Source organism: Onychostruthus taczanowskii, unplaced genomic scaffold (assembly GCF_017590055.1).
Source record: "Onychostruthus taczanowskii isolate IOZ18803 unplaced genomic scaffold, ASM1759005v1 scaffold12, whole genome shotgun sequence".
Lineage (NCBI taxonomy): Eukaryota > Metazoa > Chordata > Aves > Passeriformes > Passeridae > Onychostruthus > Onychostruthus taczanowskii.
Window position 1 is genome coordinate 5,409,330 of NW_024498351.1, and position 22,899 is coordinate 5,432,228.

General features: G+C 37.8%; 1 protein-coding gene across 3 annotated transcripts in view; it reads left to right on the plus strand.

Annotated features, from left to right (window-relative positions):
* LOC121331360 overlaps window positions 1–21,292 on the plus strand; it is a 57,680-nt gene extending 36,388 nt beyond the window's left edge. For 2 of the 3 annotated variants that reach the window (XM_041395714.1, XM_041395715.1), the window contains exons 14-19: window positions 814–865; window positions 6,959–7,070; window positions 11,767–11,850; window positions 13,390–13,513; window positions 18,392–18,482; window positions 19,438–21,292. In XM_041395714.1, coding sequence (XP_041251648.1) covers window positions 814–865; window positions 6,959–7,070; window positions 11,767–11,850; window positions 13,390–13,513; window positions 18,392–18,482; window positions 19,438–19,512 — 538 coding nt within the window. In that variant the 3' untranslated portion in view covers window positions 19,513–21,292. Of the gene's footprint in view, window positions 1–813; window positions 866–6,958; window positions 7,071–11,766; window positions 11,851–12,460; window positions 12,501–13,389; window positions 13,514–18,391; window positions 18,483–19,437 lie in introns of those variants that run through there. The other variant, XM_041395716.1, reaches the window with a different exon arrangement.
* The last annotated feature ends 1,607 nt before the right edge of the window (window positions 21,293–22,899 follow it).

Here is a 22,899-nt window from a genome sequence, read left to right on the forward strand (position 1 = left end):
ATTAAATGTGAGTTATGTAGGTTTCTGATCAGCTCATAGCAATGCTTTTGCTTAATGAGCTGTACGGAAAACTTGAAATGTGACTTTGTGGCAAGACGGTAGCTCAACCACATAAATACATGCAAATTTCTGGACCAGTTTTCTCTTGTAGCTGGTAGTTTGGAATATGGGCCCATCAAATTTACATTTGTACGAGTTCACTTCACCTAGAAATGTAAGGTCAAATGCCAGAACGTCCCACAAAATTTTAGCATGAAAACATTTCATGACTGAGCAGAATGTAGCTACATTGAGTATATTTAGGAAAAAAAAAAAAACTTGGCTTGATTTACTTTCCAGATATTGCTAAAATCTTGTGGTGATTTGTATCCTCACCTTTTCATGCTTATTCATCTAAAATGTTGCTGTCATTTAGCAAATACTGCACATGAAGATGGGAGAAGAACCTGTGGCTGTATTTCCAGTATTTCCAGTAGCCCTGTGTAGCTGGCCTAGGTATCAGTGTAGGGCTACTGACAGTGTAGTAGACTTCAATGTCAAGAAGTACATCCTTTGTCAAGAAAATATTTTTGCTGTTTTAGCTACTTTCCCTCAGTGAAATCTTCTTCAGTTTTTAAAACAAAATCTTACATTCTTAATAATGGAATTTAAGGAGTTTTTACACTCAAGTTGGTTGAAAAACCGTTGCTAGTCATGGTTGAATGGATTTGACTTCCCACGTGTTTGGTGAATGAATAGTCCAGAGGTGTAGGATCTGCAAGTTTCATTAATTTATAGGTAAATGCATTTATGCATGTTGTTTTGTGTCTCTAGGTCTCCCGTTTTGAAGCCATTTTTCTTCTATTATCCCAAAAGCAATGTTCAGGTAAGACCTACTGCTTAAAGTCTGAGTTCTCTTTTCTTGGAAGTAATTTGAAAAATCCTGCTGATTCTGGCATTTTTTGGTGACTTTCAGTAATAAAACTGCAAAGTGGTCTGGTGACTTTGATTAAAAAATATTTCCTGAGAGACTAATGTTACTCACACAGAATGTTTTGCAACAGTTGAACTTGCTAACCTTCCATTTTAATTACTGCGAATTTTGAAATATCTTGCATCAAAACTGAGCTTGTCTTTTCAGGTTCCTGGAATTGTAGGTTTGAATTATTTTTACTACATTTACAAAGAGTGCTTAAGAAAATTGTGGACTTCTTTGGAGGTTAATGGAGTCTCTTTAAAGAGTAGGCAGTTGCGTGTTCAGAGAGTGGAACATTATTCTTGTGAACTTGGATACATCATCTGAGTTTTTGGGGAGTGGTGTATTTTGTGTATACTACTGGAAATAAATACTAAAATCATTGCATTTCCTCTGATTGAACAGGTTTCTAATAGGTCTATAAAAATAGAAGTAGTGATTTCTGTTCTTGCCTGTATTACAAAACTGTCAGATTATGAAAGCCTGTGCTACTGTTGTGCTATCATGGAGGAACCTGTGTCTCTGTGGCCCTGTTCAGTTCATAGCAATAGTTTCTTTCAGTCCAAGAATTTACAGTTCAGATGTTTAGGCAGCCCTAGGTGAGACACTACAGTGTAAGATGACATGTTCATCTAGAGCCTACTTCTTTTTTGTGATACATGTACCCCTGTCTAGTTCGAAGTTTTCAGGATAAACTTGAAGAAATTGCTTTTGCTGAAACCATAAAGTGTTTGGATTTACAAACACTGTCTCTGTTCTTCTGAGTGCCATCAGATACTGAATTTATCCTTTGGAAACTGCAGACAAAACTGAATAGATGCCCTTCTTTTTCAAGTAGCTTTGTAACTATTGCATCCCTCTCATGCCAAGGGATCCTAATACTCAGTAAAAGCCTTCTCACCCATCCACTGACAAAAAAGTGGCCAAAGGCTGGAAGTGGCCAAAGGTTGGTCTGTGTTAGGCCACAGGTGTTGTGACCTAATGGGTCACAGGTCAGCTGTGCTTCTGCTTAGGGTGACTCAGGGAAGCTTTGGGAGAACAGGCAGCAAGTGAAAAAGTGGACAAGGGGGAACAGACAAAACAACTTGATCAGAAAGGGACTGTTTTGTTTTCATTCTTTAACATTCATACAGTGCTTAGCACAACCAAACCCTATTCTTTAACTAGTATTCTTCATTGAAAGAAAATATTTTAATTTCACAACTTCATGCAGAAGATACCATTTAGTTTTTAAATCTGAGGTAATTACAAACTCGACACAGTGGAAAAACATCAAAGAAACCCCCGCCTTTTTTTGTTGTCTAAAGTTGAAGTACTTACTTTTATCATCACTTACACTTTATCTTTTACAAATGGCTTGTCTTTGCCAAGTTTAGTGTGAAATTACCATCTTTATGGAAGTTCAGCCCACCAATGTGTTGTTGAAATTCATTATTCAGTAAGTATTAACTTACTTGATTAGCACTGTGTTCCAGACTTGGTAAAATGCTGTTGAGATTAAACAGTAACCTAATTTAACATGAAAAGAAAACCGTGTCTCATTTACTCTTTTCAATACAGGAAATCAAAGTCCTTGCTCTGTGTAACTAATCTGATAGGGGCACTGCTATGCTGTCAACAAAATGCAATGTGTCCTATCACTGTTGTCCTGCAGTAATATTGAGGGTAAAAATGTGGTGTGATTCAAGTCCTTGATTCAAAATTCTAGCTGTGTTTTGAAAACTATTGTCCAGTAAGAGGTTACAGAGTGGGTATGGTATGAATTAACTGATTTTCTAAATTAGAAGTTCAGTTACAAAGAGTCTAGTTGCTCTAGGTCAGCATTTGACCTAAAACTAAAAAAATTCCATAAGCAGATTATGAGTTATGTTAACATTGCCACAGTGGGTTCTTTTATGTTAGGTAACACCTTTCTGGGTGACAGTTTGGATTCAATGTCTTATTTGTTGTTTCCACTGCTTTTATGCAATTGTACTGATTTTATTATAGATCACCAGTGATTTTACAGTTCAAACAGTAGTTGTTCTCCATGTGTGCTTTGAAGGTAACCTAAAACTTTTACACAGGGAGAAATTGCAGTAAACCTACTGAAGGAGAGTCACTATTAGTTATTCTTTAAGGGCAATCATAAGAAAGAGTGCTGAGTAGAGTTATTTTGCATTTGCTGACAACTGAGCACTGATAACTGCTGCAGCTAAGTTAATTTATGTTGCTTTGTTCTGAAAGTTTAACCTGATTGGGTCTGAATCTTTCATACTGGGAGTCCTCCAATACAGATGAAATGCCATTCACTTCCATCCCAATTCTGCATGTCCTGTCAGTGGTCCCACAGGTAAAACTGAAGGGTAGCCTGCTCTGTGTGTACTTTCTACATCCTTCTTCTTGATCAAAAGGATGGTTACTGTTCAAAGCTGAGATACTGGTCCATATATGTTATGGAGCAAGATTCCCCTCCCCCCCCCCAATGTTGTTGGTGGTGTTCAGCCAGTTGATCCATGGCTGGTGCCTCTTTGTCTCTCCAGGACATTGCTGCCAATCACTTGGGATACAGTGGTGATGTCCTTCACACAAATTGCTGTCCTGTGGGTCACGGGAACTGGGCTTCATGTGGATCTGTGGGTAGCTGCACATTAGTCAGCTCATAATAAATAATTTCTAGCATGGCTAATTCTTTCAAGAACTGGATACCTCCCTTCATTGTGGTCCTCTTATCTTGGTGACAAGCATTTTCCTGGAAAGAATACCTCTCCTTCAGACTTAACAGGAGTCATGTTCTGAGGCTGAGGACCTAGACCCCTTTTTCAAGTACAGTTGTCTATACCCCCTTCCCTAGAAAGTGATCATAGCTACTTCATAGCAGCCAGATGATAATGTGCTGACCTGGAAGACAGTTGAAATATTTTTGTAAATCTCACATCTGATTTAAAGATAGGTATCTTTTTCTGCCTCTTTCTCCTGTTTTTGTGGTGACCCTCCTTCATCCTCATTTACAAGCTGAGTTTTGTGTCCATTTCTTGTGTATAGGAGTGATTGATAATTAGAGGGGGTGAGTCCTCTCATTCCTTTGCAATGCCTGTCACTGGGGTTGCAGTAGCTCAGGGTTTTTGTTTTGTCATCAGATCCAGAGACCTTCTTTTCCCCTTGAGAAGAATAGTGTCAAAGAGAGCTTGGTAGGCCTGGGCCAGCACATTGCAGTGATCTGTGTCTCTCTGGAATTGCCAAGGTGACAGCATACTTTTTCCACATATTTTACTGGTTTTTCTGGTTTCAGCATTTTCTCAAGGATGAATGTTAAGGGATTGGAGTAAACCTTAAAGATCATCTATTCCCAACTTTCACTGCCATGGGCAGGGATACCTCTTGCTAGACCAGGTTGTTCCTTAACCAGCTCCGGGGATGGGCATCCCTAATTCCCTGGGCATCTTCTTCCAGTGTCTCACCACCCTCACAGTGAAAAATTTCCTCCTAATATCTAACCTAAATTTCCCCTTTTTCAATTTGCACCCATTACCCTTGTCCTGTCACTACAGTTCTTGACAAAGAGCTGCTCTCCAGCTTCCATGTAGGCCCCTTCAGATACTGGTAGGTTGCTGTGAGGTCTCCACACAGTCTTCTCTTCTTCTGGCTGAACAGCCCCAACTCCCTCAGTCTGTCTTTGTAGGGAAGGTTCTCCAGTCCTTCTATGAACTTCATGGTCTCCTCTGGACTTGCTCCAACAGGTCCATGTCCTTCATATTTTGGGGACACCAGCACTGTACACAATGCTCCAGGTGAGTTGTCACAAGAGCAGAGTAGAGGGGGAGAATCACCTCCTGAAACTGAGTGGCCACACTCCTTTTGATGCAGCTCAGTATTCAGTTGACTTTCTGGGCTGCGAACGTACACCAACAGGTTGAGTTTTCCATCAAACATCACTCCCAAGTCTTTCTCTGCAGGGCTGATCTCTGAGAATTAGTCTTAAATAGCTGTTTAAACTTTAAACAAGACCTGGAACACATTCACAAGGCATGAATCAACAGTGTGCCCAGGTGGCCAGGAAGGCCAATGGTGTGCTGGCCTGTATCAGCAAGAGTGTGGCCAGCAGGACCAGGTCAGTGGTCATCCCCCTGTATTCAGCACTGGGGAGGCCACATCTTGAGTCATGTGTCCATTTCTGGGCCCCTCAATTTAGGAGGGGCTTTGAGGTGCTGGAGCATGTCCAGAGAAGCTGGCAAAGCTAGTGAAGGATCTGGAGTACAAGTCTCACAAGGAGCAGCTGAGAGAGCTGTGGTTGTTTAGTCTGGGGAAAAGGAGGTTCAGCAGAGACCTTATCAACACACTACAGCTATCTGAGAGGAGGTGGAGTCACCATACCTGGAGGCGTTTAAAGAACGACTTGATGTGGCACTTAGGTCTAGTTGACATAGTGATGTTGGATCATAGGTTGGACTCGATGATCTCAGAGGTCTTTCCCAATCTAATTGATTCTGTGAAGACATAATGATAGGAATATGCTACTTTGAGCATCCCAAGATACTTAAAATTCTCAAGATCTTTTGTAATTAGCTTGGAGGATAAGGGGGAGAGGAAGGGAAGTGTGTCCCTTCCATGGTCTGAGTTTCCAAAGAGAAAAGGTAAAAGGTATAATTATCAATAGCTGCTGATAGATGACTCCCAAGTACAGGGATGACAGCAATGCTGAGTGCAAATACCAGGTTGGTTTCACAACCAGTAATTATATCATATCATTAGCCAGTGTTTCAAAGTACAGCTTGATAATCTCAGCCCAGTTTCCATGGGTGATAAACATCCTAACAGAGAACACACACCGCAAGTAAGGCGGTACATAATTGAACTTAAGGAACAAACACATCAACTTGGTGAGCAAATAAGTCATTGTGGCCAGTGGCTGTGAAACTAATACAACGAATGCTTGTAAGAAATTTGTTCTAACATATTCTAGTTAGATCTGTTGTTATCTCAACCCATTAAGTCCCATGCTGGGCATGAAAAAGGCCTGTCGGGGTTTATTCCCAGCTGGCAATTAAGTGCCAGTCAGCCACTCTCTCACCTCCTTCCTCTCCAGTGTAATAGGGAGAAGATTTGGGAAAATGGTAAAAAATAAACCACACAAGTTGAGATAACAACACTTTAATAATTATTACAAAGTAGTAGTTGTTGGTATTATTAAAAAAGGGAGGCGACAAAAAAGAGGGAAATAAAACCCAAGAAGGACAAGTAGAATGTCCTGTAGAGTGTTCCTCCACCCATTGACCAATGCCCAGCCCGTGCCGCAGCAGAGATCAGCAGCTCCGAGCCAACTCCCAGCTCTCCCCATTTATATACTGGGCATGATGCTGTTTGGTGTGGAATATCCCTCTGGCCAGTTCAGGTCAGCTGTCCTGGCCATGCTCCCTTCCAGCTCTCTGTGCACCTGCTTGCTTGCAGAGCATGGGAAACTGAAAGGTCCTTGACTTGGAGTCTACTCTAAGTGTTGCTACTGAGCAACAACCAAGCCCAAAATTCCTGTATTTATGTATTTTTTTAGCAGATTTCACAAAATATATTTGAAGATGAACACAGAATGCAGAGATTGTATTGTGTTTGTCTATAATACAGACAGCAACATTAAGAATAAAAGGGGGTTGCATCATGGAAAAGATGGAAATGTTCAAGTTTTGGGATTCAACTGTCAAGAGTTGTGACACAAAGTTCCATGCAGTGTTGCAGTATATAGAGTGAGATGGAAATAGATTTGTCTTCCTTTAAAAAATTACCAGACTGGATGGAGAATTCCTTTGGGGTTTTTATACCCTTTTTTTTTCCCTAAACAAAGATTTCTTTTGGGTTTATAATGAATTGTTATTGTATTGTGACCTTTTAAAAGGGAGCAACAGAGCGTTATCCGTAAAGCTATTACTGGAAGTGTACTAGATCAGTACTTAATTAGGAATATGCTTTATTTATTCACATTGTGATGGATTTCTGATTTGACTGTTTGAAAAATCTGTGTTCTTTGTACAGGTCAACCTATTTTTAAATGGGCAGCATGTTGAGGTATTTGAGGAGGATCTCACATTTACATCAGATGAGGTGGTTTCATTTGATCTACCCAAGATTAGCAGTGAATTGACAGGTATGTTCATCTTTCTACTTGTGAATTTATCATTTGCTATCTTTATCCTGGTCAATCATGTTGGATTTTGTCTGTGAAATACATTTTGCCTCCTTATGTGATACATTTTTATGGCTGTTACAAAGCACAAACTGTTTTCTTGGAAGTGTCATGCAGTATAATACATACTTGAGACTATAACAAGTATGGAAGTAAATTTTTATTAAAAACCTCTAAGCCTTAAATAAACTGAAGATCGTGTAAAACTGGCTTAAAGTTGAAACGTGGTTTCAAAGTATACTGTAATCTTAGTTTTTGTGAATCTTGGGAATAGTTACATCAAAATAGCGTTTAGAATAGAGGACAGACAAACAATACTTATGGACTCACAGAACTTACATAATTAAAATTCACTCCTGTTCCATGTGGCAGCCTTCACAAAATCAACAAGAACGGGATCAACCTGGAACCAGTGACTTCAAAAGAAACCATACTGGGGTAATATCCAGCGTGATAGTTGCTGTGCTGTTGCTAGACTTGTCTAACCAAATTCTCTGAGAAAGAAAAGAACTTTGAGAAGGGCTGACCGGTGAGCTGGATGGAGCAGGTCACGATGTCTGCAATGAAAAGGAAGTGTTAAATCAGAGTTGCTTATACAAGCAATTATTGAAAGTGCTGGACACCTGAAAATTTGTTATTTCTAATGGCTGAATTATATACCGTATTTCTTAGAGTATAGCATGCTCCATCATTCCCTTTTGGTCCATACAGTCTTCATTATCTTATTTCTGCTTGCCAAAGAACTGAGAGAATTAATTTAAAGCTGTGGCTAGGTATTTGAAAATCTGAATCAGGTGACTCTACCTAAAAATTACAAGTTAGAAACATTTCTGAAAATAATACTGTTGGTGAAAGAGTAATTCAGGTATTAAAGTCTGTGTATACTTTAAAAATTAATGCTATTAAGGCATTTATATGTTAAGGTTTACTCTGGACTCCAGATAAAGGTGAGCAGTGTTTTCTCAAAGCTAGCAATAGAACTGTGTAACAACTAATATGAGTTAGTAGGGAATGTTTGTATCACACAGAGAAATTTTGAAATACATACATGACTTTGTGTTTATTGCCATTTGAAAGCCACTGATAGTGGAAGCCTGATTACCATGCATGTCTTCATTTTCCCCATCTATTAAAACATCTCTTCAATAGAATGATTTGTGCCGTGTAGAAACAATTTTAAGTTCTTAAGTAGATTTCAGCTCTTCAGCTCAGTTGGAAATCTGATGTCTCACCAGCATCTTTCAGCTCCCTGGGAGTTCTCAGGAGGGCAGCAGGGTGTTTGCAGCATCAGACTGGGCAAGTTAAGGAATAGGAAGTCATTGTTTTGCATTAATGAAAGGGTTAACAAAAGTCCTGGGTTTGGGTTTTTTTTCAAGGTGACTACAGTGCTAAATATGGGAGAAGCAAAAAGCTGTTGGACTCCCTACTGCCTTTTTATAACTTGAGAAAACTTTGTGGTGCCTGACACCAGCAGTTAACTACTGAATACTTCAGGCTTTCTTTCAGGCAAAACCCCACTTCTGAGAGACAGCAGAACTGCTCTGGTTGTCTCCCCTGAGAAGCATCTAAACTTTTGCCCTTGGTTGTAAATATAAATGTTTTCTGCATGTGACTAAATACTTACCTACTTCTGTGGTTTAATGTAGGACAGCATGGATGAGAAAAGACAAATGAGTTAGACTGTAAAAGGAATAGCTTCTGCAAAAGCATTTTCTGTAAGCATTTAAAAAGGAGGAAAGTATTTTTCTTGGTTTCATGGTTATCTCAAGGGTGAGGGACTGTTAGTTGTCGTTGAATAGATAAGAGAAATATGTGAAAATGGATTTAAAATATGTGCTAGATGTGCTTCTGGGAGGGTGGAATTTGTATTTACCATTTTCCCTAGCTTTGAAGGGAATTCTTTCGTAGATTTGTTTAAGATGTTTAGTAAATGAAAACAATTTCCTGATAAACAGATCATGAAAGATAAATCAGGGTAATAATAAATGATAACACCAGAAACACTGACTTGAACTGGTTTTGTTTAAAGGGAGATTGTCAGAGACTGTAAAACATCTGATGGAGAAAAGATTTCTATAACTTATGTGATTCAGATATTGTAAAATTTCAGCCTTTGATAAAGCACTACATTTCGTCTTGAATTGTGTATGGAATGAAATTATTAAAACTAATGTGATTTCTGTAGTGTATGAAGTGCGGTAGTTGTATCCAAAATGAACAATGAGCTTTAGCTGGACTTTCAGACCCCCTCTCAATGGAGATGTTTAATCACAAATAATATTACCCAGTTAAATAAATGCACCTTTAAACATTTCTGGCACACTTCTGCTTGCAAGTGAATGTGGAAAAGATTGTGAGCTTCAAGCTCAAAACCTTCTATGTTCCTCTTTTTCACTGTATGTTTTAACCTCTTCAAATTTCATGTTACCTTGACTTTCTACCACTGAGGAGCCATCGTGCCAGGCTGAGCTGTAATCACTCTTGCAGCTCACCTTTTGCAGTGACCCAATATATATTATAAAACTTTAGGTCTTACTTAAAGCAGTTCAGTGCTCATAAGTTGTTCGGGCAGGTTGTGGGAAGATTTTCTGATGCAGGTGTGCCAGTAGAAGAGGTTGCTGTGGTGAGCCCCTAGTTCTTCCTTATTGTTTTCCCTGTTATTGCCACTCACATGTGCCAGCAGAGCTCCTCTTGTGAGTGTTGACTGATCTGCTTCAACCAAACACAAATACACTGTACAAATGGTGTCATGTCATATTGAGGCATTTTTGTTATCCAATATATCTCCTACCTCGTACCCAAATGGATTTGAGGGATCTGTCCAGCTGCCACTGCCACCGACAGGGTCAGTGCAAACTGCAGCCAGTAGGATTTGGACATTGTTTCTCTCTTACCCAGGTCAGCCTGGCTCACATCTTTCTCAGCAATTTTCTGTGGGCAGAAATGAGTTGAAGGTAAGGATGATTAGGCTGGGGCTGAGTTTACCTGATCACCTAATGCATTTCACAGACTACATATCTACTCATGCCTGCATAGTAGGTGCACTATGCTCTAAGTGATGCCTCAGGCCAGCATTTGGAGCATAAGATCTTTAATACTGGGTCTCGTATTCCCTAAAATTAAAACAAAATTTAAAAAGGGGGGAAAAAAATCAACCTAAATAGTTTGGTATTCTCAGCAGAAGCAATAATAGTACAAAAGGGACAGACTGATGTATTTTTAAACTGCATTGTGCATTGCAACATGAAATTAGTGCAGCATAATTGGTTTACAAGACCTTGTATATTCAGTTCCTTTAAATTCAGGATGTTTGTGACTTGCTTCTTCTGGCTGCCATCAGCAGCAGTTGCACCAGAAGCTGCCACGAAGCAGGAAGGCTGTCACTCCCTGCCCTGCATATTCCCCCTACTGGTGTCCCAGGAGCAGAGAGAGGGGGAGAACCACCAACTGCATCCAGAAGGATGGAAAAAAAGACAGGGCACAGAGGAGAGAAGAACTGGGAGATAAGAAGTTTGCTGTGAGTCAGGAGTGGAGGTCAGCCTGTTACTGATGATGAGATTGAAAAGCCAAGGAGTCCAGGAGAGTTTATACAGCCGTAGGAAAGTTGGATCAGAAGCAAAACTTACTGAAAATTACTTGATTCTTGCTGTCTAAAGCTTGGATTTAGCCCATGCTTCAAGTTTCAGTGTTATGCTGTGATCAGTGAATAACTCAAACTCGTTAGCAAAGTGGGTGCTTCATCTCTCACTTTAGAGAGCAGGAAGTAGATGGTGACAGCCTACTCACTCTCAGAATCAACAGTTGCAAGAGGTCTGTGCTATGTAACTTAACTGTCAAACCTCAGGTATATACTGTGTCAATCTCACAATATTAAGTTTCTGGATTTGGACAGGAGTGGGTTTGCTTTTTGATACATAGATGGATAAAAATATTTCGTATGAACTTTGTTCAGTGAAGTGCAACAACCTCCCTGTTCCTTGAACAGCCAATCCTCAGACATTGACAGGATAGAAAATGAAGACTGGCTTCCTAGGAAGCATACATTTTTTTACATGATACTAAGATATTTTCAAAACTAGTAATTTGAAAAAGAAATCTTAGGTTTCTTCTATGCAGCTGGATTAGAAGCTGTATAGTGCAAATGCAAGTGAGAGATGTGTTGTCTTGAAAAGGAATTTGTTACTCTTTTCTACAGGCATTAGCAGGTAATTCTGTAATGTCTGTTCAGTCAGGACAAGAGCAACTGCAGGTATTTTCCACCTGCACTGGAAGAAGGCATCTGTGTGTTAAGGGGGCAAAAGTTACTGGCTAGTCAAGAAAGGACAAGCAGCTGTTATCCCTCCTTCAGAGGTACTGCATTCCTAAGGCCAAGATGGAAGTCATATTGAAAGGTCATGGAAGAGGGGATGTCTGGTACAGCACCTGGCTGTAAAAAAGTAAAAAGGATTTGGGAGATAGTTGATTCCTCCTGTTCTTCCTAATACTGGCCTCCCAGTCTTGCCTCTTTTTCTCTAGGTGCTCCTGTGAGAAGGATTGGAAATGTTTTTAGAGTACTGCAAACAATGCAAAAAACATGCACTTAAACTGACATTTACTCCTTCAAAATATGCAATTATTTGTAGAACCTTTAAAATTAATTCATTTTTATGTTGTGCAGATCTGCCAAGTGGTCCACATACTTACCGCTTAGAAGATCTTGCCTATACTAGAAGTGGAGACAAAGGCAATTCTGCAAACATAGGTATTTTTCATTCTTTTGCTTTCTGAAGTGATGTAACATTTTCACATAAGACTTACATATCAAGTGCTAGTCTTTACTTTTTTAAACATCACTTGACCTTCTTTATAATTGTGCTGAAACTAAAGAGAATACGTACTGAATATGGATTTCACTAATGAAATATCTGTAGTTTTCTGATTAGCAGCTGCTGTAATCTGAAGTACTAAGAAAAAATACTAGCATGTCATGCTAAAAAGAAAGGTTTTTGTTTAGGGTTGGAAAATTGAGCTTCCAGAAGTTAAGAAATGTCTTTTTAAGGTTTCTTTTACATATTGGTTGCTACTCCTTCATGTATGTATGTCACATAATATAATTTCTTGATTGTTTGATCATGTATAATATTTTCATAGATTAATTTTGTAACACGTCTATGGCTAAAACATTGACAGTATTAGGAAATACTAAAGTTGTTCTCATACGTACAAGAATGTTTTTATTATATTGCTAATGCAAATGGTATATTTCAGTATGCAGTCTCTTTGCATTGATTGTGCTGCTTCTTGCATTGTTTAATAATTCCTTCTGTTCCTTACTTCTGCATGCAACAATTGGCTCTCTTACTTGTTGGAAGATGAGAGCATGTGGTGTTCAAAGCTCAGTATGAATTAAAGGTGCGTTTGGGATTTGATTTGCTATTAGCTGCTGTGCTAAAACTGGTGAATTTTGTTCATTTGTATTCAGGAATATAGTGTTCATGTCCTTGTTTGTGAAACTAGGGGGGTTTTTTTGGGTTGAAGAATGAAGCAATGTTGATTTATTTTTTTCCTTTTTTCCTTTTTTTTCTTTTTCTTTCTCTGTGATTGACCACTGTTGCAGCATAGCATTGCCAAGTCATGAATGATATATATGTAATAGACTGCTTCATATACAAAGACACTGCTGCTTTTCTAAGGAACAACACTAACAACAACAAACTTAACCTCTAGTTTAAGTCCAGATAGAAAGGTCCCAGTGATACAAAGTTGTTTTCCTGATCCTGCTCTGGAACCTCAGCTTCAGCATAAAATTAGCTGAAGCTTATAAAGCATATTTACAGCAATAAAAATGTAATTGTGATTTGTCATACTTATGTCAGAATCCCGTGCAAGAGGTGGGGCAAGGACCAAACCTTTGATCACTGATCATTCCTTGTTGTGGTTAATTGTGATTACTTAAATATCTAAGTCTTGCAAACCATTTAAGGGAAGCCTGTGGGTTGTTTGTTGTGATGTTGTTGTTCTTTAGGTGTCTTTTCAGTGGCAGGGGCTGTTTGTAGCAGAAAAAAAATCCAGTCATCACTTAGCGATAACTTAGCATTCTTTGGTGTCGTGCTCCTCCCTACATCTGTACTGACAGAGGGAGAGCTGTCATGCTGTTGTGGTTTTTATTCAGGAGCTCATTAAAGGGGATCCATATTTACAGTTTCAGTTAAGCAGAGGACCTCAAATTGGTTTTGAAAGGATAACTACGAATTTGTTTTAACAGTTCCTATTTCATCTAATGCCAGTTAATGCCTAACAGGTGTGATAGCACGGCATCCCCTCTACTATCCATACCTAAAGAAAACTTTAACTGCTCAAGCCCTGGAGAATTACTTTCAACACCTTTTAGAGCATGAGAAACCAGAAGAAGAACTAGTAACAAGGTGAGTAGCTTGCTGCTCAGCCCAGAGTTGTATGGTAGATACATGATGGTATCAGAAGTTATCTTAAAATATGTTAATACAAATATTGCAAACTTATATGTATTTTCTTTGGTTTTTTTAATGTATCTTCCTTTGCCTTTTTAAATAACAGCTTGAGTATAGTCACTGAGAACACGAACTTGGGCCTCTCTCGAAGCTGGACAAAGGCCGTGAATCGGTTTAGCAGAGGCATTTAAATTCTCAGAATTAGCATAGCAGTGTTGGGGCTGTTCCTTTGTTTTGTTCCAGTACAGAATGTATTTACTGACTAGAAATAGCTTACAATGCCCTTTGAGAAATTTATCTTTCCACTGGTTTTACACCATTTGGGATCTGCAGGAGCCTTAGTAACCGAAGCATCCCAAGCCTCTGAGCCAGTGCTGAACTGCGAGTTAGAAATCTGTAAAACACTACCTGAAAGACATTCACACAGTAGCCTGGAGCCCAAACTTACCTGATGATCCATCAGAAATGGGCCTCATACTGTCCCTGTTTCTGTAAAGTATTTTAATATTTATGAAGTTCACTCACTTTAGATAAAGTATTCCTTCTAGTACTTCACTCTCACCCATTTTTGTGCCATATATACCAAGCCAGAATTTAAAGAAAAAACATAGCTAATTTCTGTTAAAATCTGAAAGAGAATACCTCCTAAACAGGACACTTTTATGTGCTACTCACCTACTAAAGAATATCCTCTGCCAGCAGACAACATAACGTTACATTCCTATTTTTGTGGTATGGCTGATGCTTCCTAGGGACTGAATGAAACATACACTGTTCTTGTTGTAGCATGAGGTAATGAAGCTCACTCTCCTAAGGATGTGCAGTGTAACAGTCAACAGATTTTAAACCTTTTTATCTCTTTGAAAACAAGTAAAAGCTGAATACTGTCACAAAATATTCAGTCTCCTAAAACTTCAAAACTTATGTTCTGATACAAAGTCATTTGTGCTGCACATAAGGAGATTTTGCTAAAATCCTTTATGTATTTCCATGGGTAGTGGATAAACTGTTGGCTGTCTTTTTGTTTGTTCAGAAAGCTTGAGTCAGAAAGGTACAGCTCAAAGCTCAGAGAGCTTGGAGTTATTTTAACCCCTGATCTTTGAATTGTAAGTGCTGGTTCTGTCTTCATAAGCAGCTCAGTGCAGATCTCACTCACTGTTTCAGAAGTGCTAACAAATCTGTGTATCTAATAAGTTGTGATACTAAGAATTGTAATTGAATTTCCTTGGAAACAGAGCAGAGATGAAAAGAAATAAACAACGTTATTCCTCCTAATGATTGTTCTAGAAATGGATTCATTGGCATTCCTTATAATGCTGTTTATGTTCATAAATAAAAGTTGCTCTGTTTGGATGTAGCCAAATTAATTTGACTGATTAGATTATCTGTGGTTTTGGCTTCCTTTAATGATATGATAATGGAGCTCTGTGAGTGAATTGGAAAGCTACTGGGGAAAAAGAATTAAGACCTTTTGTGGAAATATTTAGGATTATAAGGATTATGCTCATGTGCTTCAGATTGTGTAGTTTCTTTTTTAATTACTTGTTTATTTTTTAGTTTTAACTGTCATTAAAAAGAGTTTTCTTACTGTCTGATTTTCCTTCATTTCCTTTATTTAAATAGTGAGTAGTTAAAAACTATGTATTAGCTTTGCTACTGTAAGCATACCAACCGTGGCTCTTACTCGCTACAGAACAGTCTGTTAACCAGCTGCCTTTCATGCTTTCTCACTAGAGGCATTAAACAGGTGTACTAAACAGAGAAAAGGTGGGATTATTTTGGTAGAGGACACTGAAAACTCATGAATTTCCAGATCTGCAGGTAAAATAATAGAAAAAGATGGTCTTTCAATCCTCAGGTGATTGCTTCCCAGAGTAGAGTGCTGGAGTACATTCTTAACAGATCCAAGTATCTGAAGATGCAGAACAAGAAACTTTCTGTGCAGTGGTACTGGGTCAGTCTTTTAAGAAGGACAGTAAATCTATCCTATAAGATTTTACTATTTTCATCTTCTGAAATGTGGTATATGTAATGTACATATATATAACATTTCAATGCTCAGAAATATTAAAAATTGACATCTGATTTCTTCCTATGTGATGTTTTCACCAAGAGCTGAAGAACAAGAAATGTGGATGCTGATCCTTCTAGATGTTTGTTTTTTTTTTTTTTTACATACATTTGTTAGGAAAAATAAGTATTTCTCTACAGTATATCTCATCTGCAAACACTTCTTTAAGCCTATGGACTTGGCTCCTGCTTTCCTGCGATGAAAAGAATCCTGTCTTTTCCTTGATTTAAATGCATTAAATAATTTTATATCGTTATTATTTCCATGCTTTTTAATGGGAGATTCACCAAAAGACCTTACTTCTTTGAATATTATGGACAGCACTTTAAAGAAAGTAGTTCTCCGTTGTGCATAAGCAAAGGATTTCAGCTAGAACAGTGAATACTCCTTGTCTTACTGGTTTTTGTCACAGATAGTGTTCTTTGAAAGGTTTATTTGTTTTCTGTGTTTTTTAAAAGCAGCTCTTAAAACATTTAAGTGGTACAATTAGATATTTTTGTTCCTTTAGATCTCAGTTAATTAAGCTTAAATTGTTTAATTATGCTGAGTAAATGCCTGCCAGCATTTTAGTCAAGGTATTGTTGCTGCTTAAGACTATTATAATTGTTATAATGGTTTTTCTTCCTTTTATTGCACAAGTTTATTTTCTTTGTGGAAATATTTTGGATGCTCAGATGCTACAGACAAGACTTAAAATAGTGAAGATGCTGGCCATCATATATTATTTTGTAATTCTCATTTTAGCTATATTACTCCACTGTAAATATTTTCTCAAAGTAAATACAATGAATATGCCATGTTACAGTGTTCCAAATTAAGATCTGTTGCTTGTATTACATATTTTCTCTGCCAAAATTACTGCAGAAAGTGAAATGAAATTCTTCCACTTACTTGTTTCTGCATTTATATGCTCTTCAGTTTCTCTCCTGATTTGTTTTTCATGATTGATTTTCATGACATTCTTTTGAGAGATGAGATATTAGGAATCAAAATTCCATCAGTCTAGTTCTTGAGAAGACCTCTTCCAGTTGTGAATTCTTTGCTGCTTGGAGATCTTTGTCAGCTTTTTGGAGTAACATTCATAGTGTAGTGCTTTGCTTTGGTAGATCTCTTGCTTTCATGGTATGTGGTGACTGGAAATTTTTATTTAGTTTTTCAGAAAATTTGGTGGGGTTGTGATATATAGTTGATTATGGTATTAAATTTAGTAAATTAGGTAGGTAACTTATTGTAGAATTGCTTTATTCTTCATATTTGTGTTGTCTAATAGAGCACTGGTGGATTAATCTACTTTTCCTGCCTTCCCAGTGGATTTGGCTTCAAGCATGATAATGGTGCCTGTCAACTAGTTTTTGAGAAAGGGTAGCAGAATGCAGACACCAATTTTTTTTCTTAATAAAATCTGATAGTTCTAATACTAAAGTAGAATGCAGTAATAAAAAAGTTGAAGGAACTTACTAAACTTTTTGCCTGGGAGACAGACACAAACACTCCAATGACTTCTTGCTTTCCAGAACAAGAACTGAAGTGATTGCCACACTGCTCAGCAGAATCTTCTCTTTCCACAAGAGGTTTAGGTCATACGCCCAAGATAAAAGGGCAGACAGGGCTGTGAGCACCAGCAACAGCCATGGTTTTCACAGTGCTCAAAAGGAGCTGAAAGAGATAAACCTCAAAGTGACAGAATCAGCAGTGTAAGAGCACTGCAAGAAATTGCACCTATATTAGGAGAAAGATGTAAAGAATCTGTCCCAAACAGATGAAGATTGGGTAGGTGACTAAAGAATAAGCGATGTTGGAGGAAGCAGGATTTAAATTGGATATCATGTTTCTCTGTTGATTCCTCATGGCTTGATGATGTTCTGATTTAAATTCTTTCCTATGGAATGAAAGCAAAGCTAACAGGTACTTAGATGAAGAAAATATTGGAGGTAAGCAAAACCAAAAAACACCAACAATAGAAAGAAGATAGCAAAACACTGCAAGGAGAGGCAAATGGAAATATACTGTAGATCTATTTATGGAATATGAAACAATAGGAAACCACAGAGCCATTTGCCAAACTGCTACAGAAGTTTCCAAATTGGAACTGCACCAGTCAAAAGCAAGGATGGAAAAATGCTTACAGTGGCGATGGAACAGAAACATAGGCTGTCACACTAAAATAAAGTTTTATCTGAACAAAGTACATGGCTCCAGGAAAGCTCTGATTTGAATTTGCCGTAAAGTTATCTGTTCATCCTAAGAGTTGATGTAGTGACTCATAGATGTTTCTCAGTAATGAAGAGGGTGTCTTTCCAATTAGCTGGAAGCATTTGTTAGCAAAAGTGAGTTCCAGGAATTAAGTGATTTTACTTTTCAGTACCAGAACTAGGAGCTAATACAAATACTTTCTTTTGCCCATCGTGTTATTTGAGTTCATATCAGATCTTGAACCTCTGGCTTGCAGATAATGGACTTTAACTCACAGAAAGAAAGACCTCTAGAAACAGCCCTATTAGAAATTGGTGATTTTTGATAGAGGAGAATGATTACTTTATGGTCCAGCTTTGAAACTATTAAGGGCTGGTAATTTGAAGTAAGAGGAAGGAACAAGAAGGCAGGTAAGGCCTTGTGTTAATCTTGTTACCTTTTGGACTTGACTCAGCAGTGGGATGTGATCAGAAGCATGAAAATTTTGCATGCTGGTTTTTGTTTGATGTTCTCTACATGTGTTTCTTCCAAAATCTGCTGAGAAATAATGTGCAGTTTTTGTTCTACAGATACGAGTTACCAGGAATCCATGGATTAAATTTTGTTCTGAAGAATTCCCTTGGTGGTGGTGGTATAGCCTCCCTAAGAAGTGACCCACAGGCATGTATCAAAGCAATCATTTTAATGTAGTCATCTTTTATGGGTCTCTTTAGAACCAGCTTTTGGGCTGGAACTGTGACGTTTGGGGTTTGACTCCACTTCCTTTTAATTTCCTGTTAATAGATACTGTCTATTTAATTTTGTAAGGTTTGAAAACAACATAGGAAAGTAGAAAGTGGATTTGGAATATTTGGTGAAAAAGATGTGTACCAATAGGATAGCACATCATAAAGAGCATTACTGATTTGAAGACTACCAGTTTTTTGATGCACCAGCAATTATCAGAAACTAATTTCAGAATTTAATATCAGAAACTTTTTTCTCATTTTAAAAAATGCAGATTTACTAGACAGTTCTGATTGTTTCCAGGTATATACAGGAACCATGTTGTAGGACAACTCCTCATTTAGCCTATGCCTTTTATAGTTAAAATACTGATAAATTATGTATAAACATGAAAAGCAGATGGATATGAGGTCTTTTGTGTTGATGATTTTATGTGAATCTGAAAGTAATATCTTCTTTTGCAAATGTATAATCTGAATATTAAATACATAAAACATGTAAACCTGAAGATGAGATCCTGAGCAATGCTATGGCTTACACAGCTGTGCTCTTAGGCTCAGAAATGTTCATGTGCATATCATCTCAGCATAGTCAAGAAGACTCCTCTCAAAACAAGGTGATGCTATGTATGAATACGTAGAATTGAACCCCAAATTAATTGATTTTAGCACTAGGTACCAAATAAATAGATTGAGCAGTCGATAAACTGTTCAGTCTATTCAGATTTGGATGCTTGAAAACTCAAGAAACTTAGAATAATTCCAACCCTGATTATAGGAGAAACACTCACATGAAACCATTAAAAAAAAAAACAAACCAAACCTTATTTTAAAAAGATGGTATATTTAGATAGTAAAATAAAATTTTGGTTTCGTTCTTTTTCTTACAGGGTAAAGCATTTGGACAGATGCTGTTGGATTTCCAGATTAAAAATGTTCCTGATTTAAAATCACTGATAGAATAACAGGTGTTTTATATATATGCTTTGAACACTAAGTGGTATAAATACATGTTATAAACAAGAACTGGCTTCTTGAATGAGATTTGTTTATAAGGTTGAAGAGTAGAAATTTGACAGTTATGTCTCTCAGGTTTAGCTATATGGCACAGATTGGCAAATGTTTTGAATAATACCAGACTAATAGCTTTGTCTGTGCCTGATAACATTTCCTGTCTCGTTAATACAGTGGATGAAGAATCAATTTATTTCCTGAAAAATAGAATTAATCAAACTGCAACATAACATTTAATTATGAGACAAGGTAATCGTTATTTCAAGATGGAAATTACCTCCTGTTCCGTCCATCTCTCTTTTCCTTCTCTCATCCTTTATTTGCAAACTGCTGGGACTGCTGTCCTGTCTTCTGTGTCTGTCTTGTGCACTGAGTGAGGCTGGGGAACCTGCTCTGCACTGCTGGGAAGGCAGCACTGCCTGGTACTGGGGAACAGTTTTCCCTGCTGGGCAATAAAGAAAAGTAATAATTGGTACTGTTATACAGTGACTGGTCATAAATGCTGACCTTTGGTGGTGATCCACCAAACTTCCAGCACTTTATCTGGTTAATGACAGACTTTTTTTTTACATCTTCCAATATCTTTCACTAATTAATCCTTCAGTTGAAAGCACTGAGTAGTAGTAAATTGCAGATCTTAGTGTGGTAATAAATTTGAAGATGAGGAAAGGGGAGTCTGCCTGCTCACTCCTTCTTGTGGTGGTGCAGTCCTGGCAGGGGTAAAGCAGGCTTGGGTGGTTTTCTTTCAAGGCTATTAAATCCTTGATTTGTGCAGCAGAGTAATGCCTGGATTAAGTTTATTTGACTGTCATTTGCATTGCCCTTCCCACAAAAAGGTGTCTTTGCTGTGACTAAAAACCATGTTGAATGCAGTGTATTCTTTCTTCTGACTCCCAGTTATCACCTCTCCGTCTGCCTTCCTGCACAATATGATTAGCATGTTCAAATTGGGATACCTCTGAACTTCATCTCATTAAGAAGAGACTTAAAAATCTGTATCAGATTTCCTGGGACAATAGCAAGATGGAAATTCTGATAACTGTATTTTCTCTGCAGAAGCTGTAAAAATATTACTCCACGTGTTCAGGCATTTTATATTCAGAAATTAATCAGTTTGTTTATTTTGGGGAGATTGTATTAATTGTTTAGTACTGACAAAATGAGGCATTACTAACAGCAGACAAAGTTATGGAAATAACTACTTTTTTAATTGTCACCAAACCTATCTGTTAGTTCCTACATTTCCAGTGCTATCACTGTTATTAATTTCCTAGCCTCTTGCTTGCTAATGAGGACTATGCAGTGAATTGTTCCCATGTTTTCTGTGCTTTTGTTCATTTCAGTTAAAGGCATCATAAATGAATGCTGTATCCATCTAAACAATTATTGCCTGAGCAAGTCGTAGGTACTGTCCATGTGTACAACATGATTGTCAGGTTGTAAAAAATAAGTCATCACTTCATTTCAGAAAAATAGCGAAGTTAATAACTTCAAAGTGAAAATGGCATGCAGGTTTTATTATGTTTACAGTTGTTTGTTAGAAAACTCTCCTTAATAATTTGGAAGACTGCTGAGAGAAGTAAAAAAGAAAAAGTGATAGACCTCAGTAGCAAACCTACAAGGATAGAAAGGCTACAGTAAATTTTTTCAGTTTACTCAATATGCTGCTTAAGTGACTCTGGAAATGTGTATGCAATAAGTTTCTGAATAAAAGTGAACATTTATAAAGTATAAATTTGTTTTAGTTGTTTATGTGGTTTCTTCTACTGGAAGAGAGTGATACTTAGTTCACAGGTTCTTTCTTTGGAGTTGTTTCACTTGCCTGCAATTTCTTGCATTGTCTTGCTGGTTCCCTTCTTTGTTCAGATTTTTTCTGTCCTGTCCCTAGTCTTGGTTAAATGCAAAAACCAAAAAAGTAAATGATTCTGTTTACTGGAGAGCTGATCACTTACAGATCTGTAGTGGAAGCTGTAATTTGCTGAAAGGAATGGTACAGTGTTCAAATGGGATGGATATGGGAATACAAAGGTGTTATTTTTTATCTCTTGAGTAGCCCTTTTGGATGCTATTAAACCACCCTTCACAAACATGTTTTCTGTCCATTATTTCTTTCAGCAGACCAGCTTAAACCAAATGGCTTTTCTTTTCAGATACTCTTCTTGCAAATTAGCATCTTTGGATAATGATTTTTGGAGGGTATATTCTCCTTGAATGCCTTAACATGTTATGAGTTCATGAAACTGTGCTTATTTCCGCAGTCCCAAATGATCCGAAAGTAAAGCTTGACTAATTGAGAAAGGTTTGGTAAAATATACACAAAGGTGAGCATGTGTGCAGTCTGCATTGGTTTAACTTCAGTCAGTTAAAAAATTCATTTTGCCTGCTTGTTAAACCAGATCTGTTCCTCATATAGGCAAGAACATAACCTTCCAACTCCACGCCTTTCCTGCCTTTTCCCTACTGTGTTAGCTGTGAGAGCAGGATGGAAATAGTAATGTCTAGTGCATAAAATAAGGTTCCTTCTAATACAGGAGTTTCCGTGTAATGGAAACTGGCTTACACCTCTTACTTAAGTTTTTGTGCTTTGGCTCATCTGCACTCCTGAACAAAGGCTTCATTCTTACCTCTCACAGCTCTCTTACTGCATCTCAGCCTAACTCTCAAAAATAAAGCATGGGCTTTATCATTAAGTTATTCCATGACACTTAACAGTCCAAATACTTCCTCAATGTTTTCAGGTTTATATTTAATATTCCAGAGTGATTTTCCCACTTAAATTTGTGTACTAAAGGTACAAAAGTCACCCAAGAAGTTGTGCCAGTGTTTGATGCACAATGTATATTTTTAGTTTTGCCTTCTCCAGTAGAGATATTTTTCCATTAAAGTACATGTTTTCTTCCCTCTTTCAGATGCAGAATTATGGTAAGTATACCGTACATTGCACTGTAGAAGTTTAACAGTAATAGAAGTGCAGCCCCTTGGGTTTGAAAGCAGAAAATGTTGGGTTGCAAGTTGCTTTTCAAGAATCTGAATGGTTTCGTTCAGGAATTACATTGATAGGTTGTATTAAGTGCTTTGCACACAGTAATGCTCACAACAATTTCAAGGTAGTGGCGAAGCATTCATTACCTGGGTGGATTCCACAGACCCATCTGTTCTGTAATGCCTTTTGGGCTTGTCACTGGGGTTTCTGGGCTTGAGAGTGAGTGAGTGAGTGGTTGGGGGGAGGGAGAGAGGAAGCTCTTCACTCCCTGAGGTATGAGGAAATTACACAGCAGAAGTGTCACACCTTTCACCTTACTACTTTGAAACCTTCCCATGCAGTAGTAAGGCTTTGA